The sequence below is a fragment of the Carcharhinus amblyrhynchos genome, chromosome 9 (assembly GCF_965287045.1).
Source record: "Carcharhinus amblyrhynchos chromosome 9, sCarAmb.v2.hapA, whole genome shotgun sequence".
Taxonomy (NCBI): domain Eukaryota; kingdom Metazoa; phylum Chordata; class Chondrichthyes; order Carcharhiniformes; family Carcharhinidae; genus Carcharhinus; species Carcharhinus amblyrhynchos.
Genome location: NC_137332.1, coordinates 92,453,261 through 92,467,102, shown reverse-complemented (window position 1 = coordinate 92,467,102; position 13,842 = coordinate 92,453,261). Strand labels below are relative to the sequence as shown.

At 42.4% G+C, this 13,842-nt stretch overlaps 2 protein-coding genes across 3 annotated transcripts in view; both read left to right on the top strand.

Annotated features, from left to right (window-relative positions):
• LOC145348041 (uncharacterized) overlaps positions 1 to 13,842 on the top strand; it is a 56,107-nt gene that overhangs the window by 25,203 nt on the left and 17,062 nt on the right. The gene's annotated exons all lie outside the window — the stretch shown is intronic.
• On the top strand, positions 5,015 to 5,404 carry LOC145348072 (histone H2A-like). The gene has a single exon (XM_080196213.1). The coding sequence runs from the start codon at positions 5,015 to 5,017 to the stop codon at positions 5,402 to 5,404; it is 390 nt and encodes a 129-aa protein (XP_080052339.1).

The window sequence follows — 13,842 nt, the reverse complement described above, 5'->3', positions numbered from 1 at the left end:
TCAGGATGTAAAGAGAGAAGGTGAGGAGCACTGGCAGCTAAATAATGGGAATGTTTGATAGACAAACAAATAGTTAAAATTAATAAGCTTATGGGTAGGTGAATCAGGGACCAGAAAGGAAATGAAGGGTAGGTGAATCAGGGACAGAGAATAAGGCCATGATATGAAAAGAACCTGGTCCTTACTCAGAGAGAAGATGCTGCTGAAATCATTTTGACAGAAGAGGTTAATTGAAACACTGTGTGTTAAATATTGATAAAGAGGAGGTATTAGAAACACTGTCATACTTTAAGTTGCTAAATCACCAGGACCAAATTGGATGTACATCCTGGACACTGCGGGGAGTATGGAATGGAATGGAAATTTTGGAGGTATAATTTTCCTTAGACACTGGGATGCCAGAGGAACAGAGAATTACTAAAATTGGAAAAAGAATTGAATTACTAGAACTGAAAAAAGGATAAGCATTATACACTAGTTAATGGGCATAAACTCAGTGGTGGGAATGGTTTTAGACCCCATATTCCTGCACAAAATTATTAATCACTTTGCCAACTATAGAAGCCAGCATTTAATTTTTAAAGGCAAAATAAATCAAGCAACATTTCTCAAGTCTGGCATCTAGGGTTGGCATCCTTCTGTTAGCTTTTTCTCTAAGCAATCCGCCAACTTTTCTTTAATTCCTCACAGTTGTGGACGCCCCACTCCCTGTACAGATTGCTGGTAGAAACACACTGCCTTTGCACAGCTTCCGAGCTGACTCTGTTTCTCCTTTCTGCCATAAGGTTCTGTGAGGACCACTTTACATTTCTTCCACTGGATTCAAACTAGGGAAATCTTCCAGGTGTTTTTCTGTTTCAAAATTGCAACTGTGCAGGACCTCCACCAGCATCCGTTGTGGTGAAAAGTAACATTAGCTTTTCCGTGATTCAATGCAGGCCTCGTGAACGATAATTTCCTGACAGTTCTATCAATCCCATGAGATGCAGCCCACATGAAAACAAAACTACAACTGTCTTCTGTCAGCAAACATGCAGTTAAATTCAATAAAATAAACTTTTACCTGACCATTTGACGTAGCCCATATGAACGATTAACATTAGTACTCGATGTGACTGTCCCCTCTCCAGACTCCTTGGTTCCATGAAGAATTCCTCATGATAACTTACTTTCAGTATCTTTTCATCTGAAAACTACAAATGTAATTTAAGTATTTTATTAGAGTAAGGCTTTTTTGGCTCCATTGCAAACTTAAAGATCTACCTCTGTTGTTTATTGCTTTCATACTTCTACCCCAACCTTGTAAGATAACCACAAGTTAGTTTTTACCATAATAAATTCCAAGCTTGTTTGAATTGATTTACCTTATGTAAATCATCCTGAAACAGATCAGCCATCCTGAAACAGATGGCTTAGTGGTATTATCATTAGATCATTAATCCAGAAGTTCAGCTAATGTTCTGGGGACCCGGCTCAAATCCCGCCATGGCAACTGATGGAATTTGAATTCAATAAAAAAAATCTGGAATTAAGAGTCTTTGATGATCATGAAACCATTGTTGATTGTTGGAAAAACCCATTTGCTTCACTTATGTTCCTTTAGGGAAGAAAATCTGCCATCCTTAAATGTAGTATTGGCCGACATGTGACTCCAGAGCCACAGCAATGTGGTTGACTCTCAACTGCCCTTTGAAATGGCCCAGGAAGCCACTCAATTCTATCAATCACTATAAAGTCGCAACAAAGACATGAAATTGGATCGACCACCTGGTATCGACCTAGGCACCAGAATAGACAACAGCAAAACAAAAAGCCCTGTTGACCTTGCAAAGTCTCCTTACTAACATCTGGAGAGTAATGCCAAAACTGGGAGAGCTGCCTCACAGACTAGTCAAGCAACAGCCTGACACAGCCATTCTCACGGAATCATACCTTACAGATAATATCCCAAACACCACCAATACCATCCCTGGATATGTCCCGTCCCATTGGCAAGACAAACCCAGCAGAAGTGGCAATGCAATGGTATACAGATGGAGGGAGTTACCTTGGGAGTCCTTAACTTGATTCCAGACCCCCTGAAGTCTCATGGCTTTAGGTTAAACATGAGCAAGGAAACCTCTTACTGGTTACCACATACTGTCCTCCTTCAGCTGATGAATCAGTACTGCTCCATATTGAACAACACCTGGAGGAAGCAGTGTGATTAGCAAGGATGGGATTTCAATGTCCACCACCAAGAGTGGCGTGGCAGCAGCACCACTGATCAAACTGGTCATGTCCTAAAGGATATAACTGCTAAACTGGGTCTGCAACAGGTGGTGAAGGAACCAACAAGAGGACAGTATTAGTATCAGAACTTTACCATTGTAAAGTACTCCACCTTCACATTGAGAATAACCTCCATTGTGTTGTGTGGCATACCATACTAAATGGGACAGACTTTGAACAGATCTAGCAACTCAAAACTGGACATCCATGAGGTGCCGTGGGCTTTCAACAGCAGCAGAACTGTACTCTAGCACAATCTGCAACATTATGCCTCGGCATATCACCCACTCAACCGTTACCATGGAGCCAGGGGATCAATCCTGGTTCGGTGGAGAGTACAGGAAGACATGCCAGATGCAGCACCAGACATGTCTAAAAATGAAGTGTCAACCAGTTGAAGTAACCAAACAGGAATACTTTCATGCCAAATGAATAGGTTTAGGGGGAACAATATCGTTGGTTTTGGTGTCTGTATAACAACTTATATTAGTAGGAATAAATCGTATATGATAAATATATATGAATTTACTGTTATATGATCACAAAGGGAATGCATGAAAGCTCCGCCATGTTCACAGGAGCTCAGGATAGTAAAATGACACAAGATGGATGCTAGCATTTAGTCACATTCGTGAACACCACTAGCTGGCTTGAGCATAAGCTTGTGTACAATAGACCACAGATACTGGTGACTGGTACAAGTCTATGATCTGAGGCCTCGGATGAAACCAGACACAGAGGATTAGGGAGGACAGCCATGGGAGATGATAAGGAGGCCCACTGGATAAGGAACATTGTACACTCAAGAACTCCAGATGGGAGAAAAAAAGATAATATTGACTGAGGTACCATGAGTTGTGTCCATGAGACCACAAGTTGATCATGCACAAGCCCACCTTACGTAATGCCTTTTTCACTGAAAATGTGGCTACTGTATGTAATCTGTAATCAGTATTATTGGACAAGGTCCAGCCATGAAGGGTGTGTAGACGTTTGAAAAATGTGTAAGAATGGATGTTTTTCCTTTGTTCGGCGGAGAAAAGCTCCGAGTTTAACAGAAGCCATCTCCCTGCTGGTGAACATAAGCTGTTTGATGTGAGGACCAACCCTGCGCATTGAGTGATTTCTTTGAGATTCTTTCCTGCTAACACTAAGCGATCCCACAATCAATGGATCAGATCTAAGCTCTGCAGCCCTTCCACACGTAATCGTGAATGATGATAGATGATTAAACATCTCACTGGAGGAAGTGGCTCCACAAATATCCCTGTCCTCAATGACGGAGGAGCTCAGCACATCAGTGCAAAAGGTAAGGCTGAAGCATTTGCAGCAATCTTCAACCAGAAATGCCAAGTGGATGATCCATCTTGATCTTCTCCAGTGGTCCCCAGCATCTCAAATGCCAGTCTCCAGCCAATTGGATTCACACCGCAGATTCAAGAAACAGTTAGAGGCACTGAATACTGCAAAAGCAATGGACCCTGATAACATTCCGGCAATAATACTGAAGACATGCACTCCAGAACTTGCCACTCCCTTTGCCAAGCTCTTCCAATATAGTTACAACACTGGCCTCAACCTAACAATGTGAAAAATTGCCCAGTACACAAAAAGCTGTACAAATCCAACCCAGCCAATTACATCCCAATCAGCCTACTCTCTATCATCAATTAAGTGATGGAAGGGGTCATCAATTGTGTTCCAAGAAGCAGCACCTGCTCAGCAATAACCTGCTCACCTATGTCATTAACATAAATCAAGAAGAACAGGGGTCCTAACACCAACACCTGGGGACTTTCTGAAATGGGAGTATTTGGGCTCTTTCTCAGATTACAATTCCATGGAGACTGATTCCAGTTAATAGCTAAAGGATGATTGATCAAAATTTTGTATTTTAAAAGTTTTTACTGTGTCAAATGACCAGACGGTTGTTAAATCCCCTGCAACATCAGTGAATCACTGAACCCACATGGGAATTGCCTCACTAAGTTCTTGTCAATATGTCATCAGAGTGTGACTCTCCACCCACGTTCACTACAAAGGATGTCCAGTGGTATAGGGACACAGAACAAGAAGCGACTTTCATTCATGTCAAACAACTAGTGATGACAACACCAGTATTGAGGTACTATGATGTCAATGATGAGTTTATCTTACAGTGAGATGCCAGTGAAACAGGACTTGGAGCAACCTTCATGCAGCAAGGACAACCGGTTATGTTTGTATAAAGATTATTAACACAAACTGAATAACGCTATGCGCAGATTGAGAAAGAGTTTCTGGATATTGTCTTTGCTTGTGAGCATTTCAACCAGTACCTGTTTGGGAGAGAGAAAGTGATGGTAGATAGAGTCTGACCACAAGTCATTTCGAAGTATCTTTCTCGATCTGCTTCCATCTGCTCCAAAGTTTTTATAAAGGAAGTTATTTCATTTGCAGAGATAGCATTTGGAAGTGAAGGCCTGAAGATCTTGAAGATTATGGGTGTGATTTTCACTTCCTACATCGTAATGGATGGCACGGGAAAATTTTGAGAGCAACCACAAGTCAACTTTTGGCTGCTTTCTAGACTTTCCCATCCCAACCATGATCATGTTCCCTGCTGCTAGTTCTGGAAAATCCTACCCCTGATGTGTGTAATGACTGTTGGATTAGAAAGAATGAACTTTTTTAATCCATCTGTGATCACTTTCTTTGATTGAAAGTTTATGGAGATTTAAAATTGAAGAGAAGTTGCAGAAGTATGTCGGGTCGCGGTAAAACTGGAGATAAAGGGCGTGCTAAAGCCAAGACTCGTCCCTTCAGAGCTGGTCTCCAGTCCCCGGTGGGCCGTATTCACCGGCTCCTGCGGAAGGGCCATTATGCCGAGCGGGTGGGCGCCGGGGTGCCCGTTTACTTGGCCGCTGTGCTGGAGTACCTGACCGCCGAGATCCTCGAATTAGCTGGCAATGCGGCCCGGGACAACAAGAAAACCCGCATCATCCCCCGCCATCTGCAGCTGGCCATCCGCAACGACGAAGAGCTCAACAAATTGCTGGGAGGTGTCACTATTGCTCAGGGTGGTGTTTTGCCCAACATCCAGGCTGTGCTGCTGCCCAAGAAAACCGGCCACCCCAGCAAGGTGTACGCCTGAAGGACTAGATGATTTAAAAAAACGACAATGTATTGTGTTAAGTGGTTTTGATTGATCTGCGTTTGATTGTTTTAGTTGGTCTCCGATCTAATCAGTTACTTAAGCATGTGATTGGAGTTCAAGAATTAATTAGGCAGAGAAGCTTTTAGAGAGAAGACCTGGGCTCAGGCAGAAACCACCACATGGAATCCTGTAATTGATGAGATACTTTAAAATAATTTAAATTACTTAATTACCCAGGGGCAACTAAAAACAAATGAAGCACTTGAAGAATACAGGGAAAGTAGAAAAGAACTCAAACAGGGAGTTAGGAAGACAAAAAAGGGGTCACAAAATGTTCTTGGCAGATAGGATTAAGGAGAATCCCAAGGCAACTTATACATATATTAAGAAAAGAGGGTAGCTGGAGAAAAAGTTGGTCCATTCAAGGACAAAAGAGGGAAATTATGCATATAACCAAAAGAAGGTGGTGAGATCCTTAATGAGTATTTTGCATCGGTATTCTCAAAGGAGAGGGATATGTTGATTGGTGGTGTCTTAGACGGATATGTAAAGGCTTTAGAACAAATCATCATTATGAGGAAGTGTTAAGTGTATGAAAAAACATTAAGGTAGACAAATCTCCAGGGCCAAATTGCTGGGCCTCTAACAAAATCTTTGTTTACTCATTGGCCACAGGTGTGGTCCCATAGAACTGAAGGATAGCCAATGTTGTCCCATTGTGTAATAAGGGTAGGAAGGATAACCCAGGTAATTATAAGCAGGTAAGCTTGACGTCAGTGATAGTGAAATTATTGGAGAGAGTTCTTAGAGGTAGGATCTATACACATTTGGAACAGAATGATCTTATTAGTGACAGATAGCATGGTTTTGTACGAGGGAGGTTATACCTCATTAAGTTAATTGAGTTTTTTGAGAGGTTACAAAATTGATTGACAAGAGAAGGGCCATGGATATTGTCTACATGGACTTTAAAGCATTTGACAAAGTCCCTCATGGCAGTCTGGTGCAAAAAGGTTAAATCATATGGTATCAGAGGTGAACTTGCTTGATGGATTCAGAACTGGCTTGGCCATAGAAGACAGAGGGTAGTAGTGGAAGATGTTTTTCTGAATGGAGGTCTGTAACTAGTGGTCTTCCATAGGGATTAGTTACAGTGCTGGGACCTCTGCTGTTTGTAATATTTATAAATTACTTGGAAGAAAACATTGAGGGTCTGATTAGCAAATTTGTGGATGATGCTAAGTTTGCTGGAGTTGCAGATAATGATGACAATTGTCAGAGAATACAACATGATATAGATAGGCTGGGAAATTGGAGGAGAAATGACAGATGGAATTTAATCCAGACAAATGCGAGATGATGCATTTTCGTAGATCCAATTCAAGTGGGAGCTATAAAATAAATGGCAGAACCATCAGAAGCATTGACACACAGAGAGATCTGGGCATGCAGGCCCACAGATCCTTAGAAGTGGCAGCACAGATGGAAAAGATGGTGAAGAAAGCATATGGCATGCTTGCCTTCATTGCATGGGGTATTGAGTATAAAAGTTGGCAAATTATGTTAATTATATAAAATGTTGGTTAGGCCACATTTGTAATGCTGTGTCTGATTCTGGTCACCACACTACCAGAAGGACGTGGAGGCTTTGGAGAGAGTGCAGAAAAGGTTTACCAGGTTTGCCTGGTATGGAGGAGAGGTTGAATAAACTGGAATTGTTCTCATTGGAAAGATGGAGGCTGAGGGGCGACCTGATACAAGTTTATAAAATTATGACGGGCATAGATAGAGTGAACAGTTGGAAGCTTTCTCCCAGGGCAGAAATGACAATTACAAGAGGGCACAAGGTCAAGGTAAGGTTTGATTTCATTTGATTTATTATTGTCACGTGTTAGTATACAGTGAAAAGTATTGTTTCTTGTGTACTATATAAAGCATACCATACATGAGAAAGAAAGAGTGCAGAATGTAGTGTTACAGTCATGGCTAGGGTGTAGAGACATGTCAAGTTAATGTGAGTTAGGTCCATTCAAAAGGCTGATGGCAGCAGGGAAGCATTGTTTTTGAGCTGGTTGGTACATGATCTCTGACTTTTATATCTTTTTCACAATGGGTGAAGGTGGAAGAGAGTATGTCTGGGGTGCATGGGGTCCTTGATTATGCTGGCTGCTTTTCTGAAGTAGTGGGAAGTGTAGGGAGTGTCAATGGATGGGAGGCTGGTTTGAATGATGGACTGAGCTTCTTCATGACCCTTTGTAGTTTCTTGTGGTCTTGGACAGAGCAGAAGCCATACCAAGCTGTGATACAGCCAGAAGAAATGCTTCCTATAGTGCATCTGTAGAAGTTGGTTGAGAGTTGGAGTGGACATGCCAAATTTCCTTTATCTTCTGAGAAAGTAGAGGTGTGGTGGGCTTTCTTAACTATAGCATTCGCATGGAGGGACCAGGACAGGTTGGTGATGATCTGGACACCTCAAAACCTGAAGCTCTTGACCATTTCTACTTCGTCCCCATTAATGTAGACAGGGCTAGACTGGGCAGTTTAACATTTTCCCACATTATACTGTATTTGCCAAAATTTTGCCCACTTTTAAGAACCAGATCCGAAACTCCAAGGTTATGAGGTTAGCCTAGACTCTAACTTTCACATTTGATTTTGACATTAGGGCGAGAATAAGGTGTTTCACTCCAGATATGATTCCAGTGATCCACTGGGAAACTTTTATCAAAACAAACTTTATTTAAGAACACAAAATATAATCAAAGAATTAGCATAACTTTTACCAATTAAATTACCTACACATGACAAAGTATAATTCTTAACATTTGCTATCTCTATTGCTCTGATTTAGCAGTATCCCCACATAGACATAATTCCCTTCTTTGCAAACAGTTTGCACAGTAAACTAATATGCTTATGTGGCTACTCAATTTCTGGCATTTTTAACACTCTGGAGAATGATCCAGAGAGACACTTGTCTTCTAATTCTCATGCAGCAACTTTCAGAGAAAGCTCCACCCCCAGACAATGGAATCCCAGAGAAAGAGGCCCACGTCTTAACATATTTCAGTCTCCACTTCAGACAGAGCAAGACATCCAAAGAAAATTACGTATCTCTAAATAACCCGAAAAGCAGACTGCCTTGAGCTCTTTGTGAAAGCTTAGCCCCATCCGGTCACCTTATTTTACCTGTCAATCAAACTAGTTAAGCTGGCTCTGCAATATCCCAGGGAAAAATACAAATTAACCCTGTGCTGGCTCAGCTTAAAATAAACAGCAGTTAAGTTGGTAGAGGGATTGAATTTCGGAGCCGTGAGATCATGTTGCAACTTTACAAAACTCTGGTGCAGCCACACTTGGGGTATTGCGTGCAGTTCTGGTCACCGCATTATGTGGAAAGATGTGGAAGCATTGGAAAGGGCGCAGAGGAGGCTTACCAGGATGTTGCCTTGTATGGTGGGAAGGTCTTATGAGGAAAGGCTGAGGGACTTGAGGTTGTTTTCATTAGAAGAAGGTTAGGAGGTGTCCTAATTGAGGCATACAAGATGATCAGAGGATTAGATAGGGTGGACAATGAGAGCCTTTTTCCTCGGATGGTGATGACTAACACGAGGGGACGTAGCTTTAAATTGAGGGGTGATAATAATAGGACGGATGTCAGAGGTAGGTTCTTTACTCATATGGTAGTAATGGCATGGAATGCCCTGCCTGCAGCGGTTGTGGACTCGCCAACTTTAAGGGTGTTCAAATGGTCATTGGATGGGTATATGGATAATATTGGAATAGTTTAGGTTAGAGGGTCGTTACATTGATTCCACCGGTCAGTGCAACATCGAGGGCCGAAGGGCCTGTACTGCGCTGTAATGTTCTATATTCTGTTCTGAGATCAATTATACTGCTGCAGTGAATAGAGGATTCTGGTTATACAGACAGAATGGCTCTGAATGTATAGAACAGATCCTGCACAAGAAATATAACTAAAATACATTTTTTAAAGGCACAGTATCATTACACCATTTACTTAACCAATCTATATCAGTTTGTAGACTCTCTAACTCTTCTTTAGAACTTACTTTCTGACCTATCTTGGTATCATCAACAAAATAAGTTGCCATACACTTGGCCCCTTCACCCAAGTCATTTCTATAGATTGTGAACAGTTGAGACCTCAGCACTGATCCCTGTGACATTCCACTAGTTACAACTTACCAGTCCAAATTACCCATTTATCCCTGCTCTCTGTTTCCTGTTACCAACAACTTACATAAGAAATGATTTGTGATTGATGTCATTTTGATTTCTCCATATAATAATCAAATAACAGGGATGATTCATTGGTTTTGAGGAATGTATGTTTTAAACTCTCAATTTTGCAAATGAGTACTTTTCAGTTGAGGACATTGCAAGAAAACTCCATGAAGCGGGAACAGCAAGAGGCTGGGACATATAGTCCTAAAGAAAAAGCTTTTGTTCAAAATCAGATTAAACCTGGTAGAATAACACCATTGTTATTTCTGGGAGATATATTGCTGATCTTTTGAACTGGCTCTCATCAACTGGAAGATGTTATTAAAAAGCAATTAACTCAGCTTGGTGACAGTCAAGACCAATGGCCTGGCCAGTCATAAATCAGAAAAGAGCATGAAATCTCACAAAATCGTGAGGCTTGCAAGGCAATAGCCAGAGACTGAAGAGAGCATTAAAAGACATTTCTCAAAACAGATTGATAAGTTTATTGTTAGGCACTGAGATTCAGAGCTAAGACAGGAAGATAGGGTTAAGATACGGATCAGCCATGTTCTAACTGAAAATGGTGTCACAGGCTCAAAGGATGACTCCAGTTTCTCCATTCCATAATTTCATAGAATCCCTACGTGGAGGAGAAGGCAATTTGGCCCATCGAGTCCATATCAACTCTTCAGCAGAGTATCCCACCCAGGCCCCATCCCTGTAACCCCAGTTTTGCTGCCAATCCCACTAACCTTGGGACACTAAGGAGCAATTTCGCATGGCCAACTCACATAAACAGCATACATTTGGATTGTTGATGGAAACTGGAGCAGTTGGAGGAAACCCATGTAGACACTGGGAGAACGTACAAACTCCACACAGTCACCCAAGGCTGGAATTGAATGCGGGTCCCTGGCACGATGAGGCAACAGTGCCTCTCAATTGCCCTCTCATCTCAGCAACAAATGGCTCATCCTGACTCGAAATGTTGGCTCTATTCTCTCTCGCCACAGATGCTGTCAGACCTGCAGATATTTTCCAACATCTTCTCTTTTTGTTTCAGATTCCAGTGTCCACAGTATTTTGCCTTTATCTGAGAGAATGAGCAGAGTGTGTGGTCTCTCTGATTGACATCTCTCACAGCTAATCCAAGTATTTCTGGAGTAATGAGTTTCCTGAAGCTTGGGAAACTGATCGGTGAAACTTAAGCAACTTTGAGCAACAGATCAGGTGGAGATTTAAACTTGTCATTGTTCCATCTGAATAAAACCTCACTTATTACTGTCTCAGTTCCCCGGTAAATATTTGACAGAGATTTCGAGTGTGGGAATGGCATTCTTCATCCTCGGAGGCTTTCAGATTGACAATACCCATGAGGGATGTGCAGCTTCAGATGTGTTTGACAGCAGACCTGAAGAGAAAGTCACATAGTATCCAAGGCAGTGATGATGTGCAATGATGGGTCAACACATACACAGAAGAGAGGGGCACAGCAGGGAGGGACTATGATTCAGAGATTGACTCAGTTACTAAGTTTGTGGCTTCATCCCTCACTGCTTGCCAGACCTCACAGCTGACCTCTCATCCCTTGCCTGATATTATTAGCCCATGCCTACCTCAAACTTCTTCCCTCACACCATATCCCTTTCCAGGATTTGGAAGGTGACAATATATTTAAGGACTTTGGAGACGGAAGGGAAATTGGACGTGGGATGGTAGTTTGTAAGGACAGAGGGGTCAAATGTTTTTTATTGGAGTGGGATGATGACAACAGATTTAAATGGGAAGGGGAAATATCTGAAAAGAGAGAACCGTGAACAATATTGGCAAACATGGAGATCAGGAGGGGAGGTTGGGTGATTAGCAATTTAGTGAGAATAGGGTCAAGGGAACAAGAGGCAGGTTTCATGGACAAGATGAGGTCAAAAAGGGTATGAGGGAGATAGGAGAGAAACTAGAGAAAGATGTTAGTTCAGGACTCAGGCAGGGAGGAGCACTAATGAAAGAGACAGCTGATGGTATCATTTCAACCTTAAAGTCATTTACTAGGCGACACAGGGGGCAAGATTTAAAGGAGATGCACGAGGCAGATTTTTTACAGAGAGGATGGTGGATGCCTGGAACTTGTTGCTGGGGGAAGTGGATATGTTAGTGACTTTTAAGGGCTGTCTTGACAAATACATGAATAGGATGGGAATAGAGGGATATGGTCCTTGGAAGGGTAGGGTGTTCTAGTTAAGTCGGGCAGCATGGTCGGCGCAGGCTTGGACGGCCGAAGGGCCTGTTCCTGTGTGTAATTTTCTTTGTTCTTATTTCCCTGAGCAGAGAGCTCAATAACCAGGGAGAAGAAATTTAAAGTCATTGATGGTAGGATTAGACAGGAGCATTTTTTTCACCTTGAGGGTGGTGAGGGTTTGGAACTCACTGTTTGAAAGGGTGTTAGAGACAAAAATCGTTATCACATTTAAAAAGCAAATGGATATGAACTTGAAGGAATAACTTCTCCAAATTTGAAATGGGAATGGAATAACTTCTTCATGTTGACACTGTCCCATCAAACACTGATGTGGAGATGCTGGCATTGGACTCGGGTAAGCACAGAAAGAAGTGTCACAACACCAGATTAGAGTCCAACAGGTTTATTTGGTAGCACAAGCCACGTTTGGAGCTGTTCCTTCATCAGATGATGGGAGTCGTGTTCACAAACAGGACATATAAAGACACAAACTCAATTTACAAGATAATGGTTGGAATGCGAGCCTTACAAGATAGTGGTTGAAATACTCTCCGCTCAGGGAAATAAGAACAAAGCAAATTACACACAGGAACAGGCCCTTCGGCCCTCCAAGCCTGCACCGACCACACATTCCAACCATTATCTTGTAAATTGAATTTGTGTCTTCATATGCCCTGTTTGTGAACATAACTCCCATTCACCCGTTGAAGGAATAGCTCTGAAAGTTGTGGCTTGTGCTACCAAATAAACCTGTTGAACTTTAACCTAGTGTTGTGAGACTTCTTACCATGACTCACAGAGAAGGTACAACAAATATTAGATAGAGTCAGGCTCCATCTAAACTGTACCTGGAGTGTGGAATTAACCTGGGTCTCACACACACCTGGATCAGGATCAAGATTCACGGTCTCAGTCACTCCTGAATTACTGATTTTAATGTCATTGGAGGTAGTGTTTGGGAGTAGGACCCAGATAAATAAGGAGTCCTCCAGACACAGTGCATCGAATAGTGTGAGGATCCACTGCAGACCAGCTTCACTGAGAATTTCAGGCAGTTCTGTGGTTCCATTTGAGTCAGTGAAATTTAGGATGTTTGGGGTTTTTGCTCCATGTGGGGATCCTCTATCAGTATCGTGTCTGTATGTTGCTCCTCACTCCTGGAGTCGACCCATGTTAGCCGAAAGCACACAGTTACACTTCTAAAACCAGGGACTTTACCAGTTTTCACAGCTGCAGCACCAACACATTGCCATTTAGGGAGGTCTTGCTGCAACTGTATAGGGCACTGGTGAGGCTGCAGCTGGAGTACTGTGTGCAGTTTTGGTCGCCGCACTTACGCAAGGATATCTTGGCCTTGGAGGGAGTGCAGAGGAGGTTTACTAGGCTGATACCAGAGTTGAGGGGGTTGAACTATGAGGAGAGGCTGAATAAACTAGGCTTGTACTCGTTAGAGTTTAGAAGAATGAGGGGAGATCTCATTGAGACATATGATGAATGGGATGGATAGGATAGAGGTGGAGAGGCTCTTCCCGCTCAGAAAGGACAGTAGGGCTAGAGGGCACAGCCTCAAGATAAAGGGGGGGCGGTTTAGAACAGAGTTGAGGAGGAAATTCTTCACTCAAAGGGTGGTGAATCTCTGGAATTCTCTGCCCATTGAAGTGGTGGACGCTGCCTCGCTAAATATATTTAAGATGCGGGTTGATAGGTTTTTGATAGGCAAGGGGATTAAGGATTATGGGGAGAGGGCGGGAAAGTGGAACTGAGCCACGACAGATCAGCCATGATCTTATTGAATGGCGGGGCAGCCTCGAAGGGCTGGATGGCCTACTCATGCTCCTATTTCTTATGTTCTTATTTATGGGAGCTTTTTTTGTGTAGTCTTGTTTAACATTATCACAGTGATTACACTTCAAATAGCTCTTCATTGGTGTGTTGTGGGACAAATGCCACTGGGGATCTGCAGTTGGTC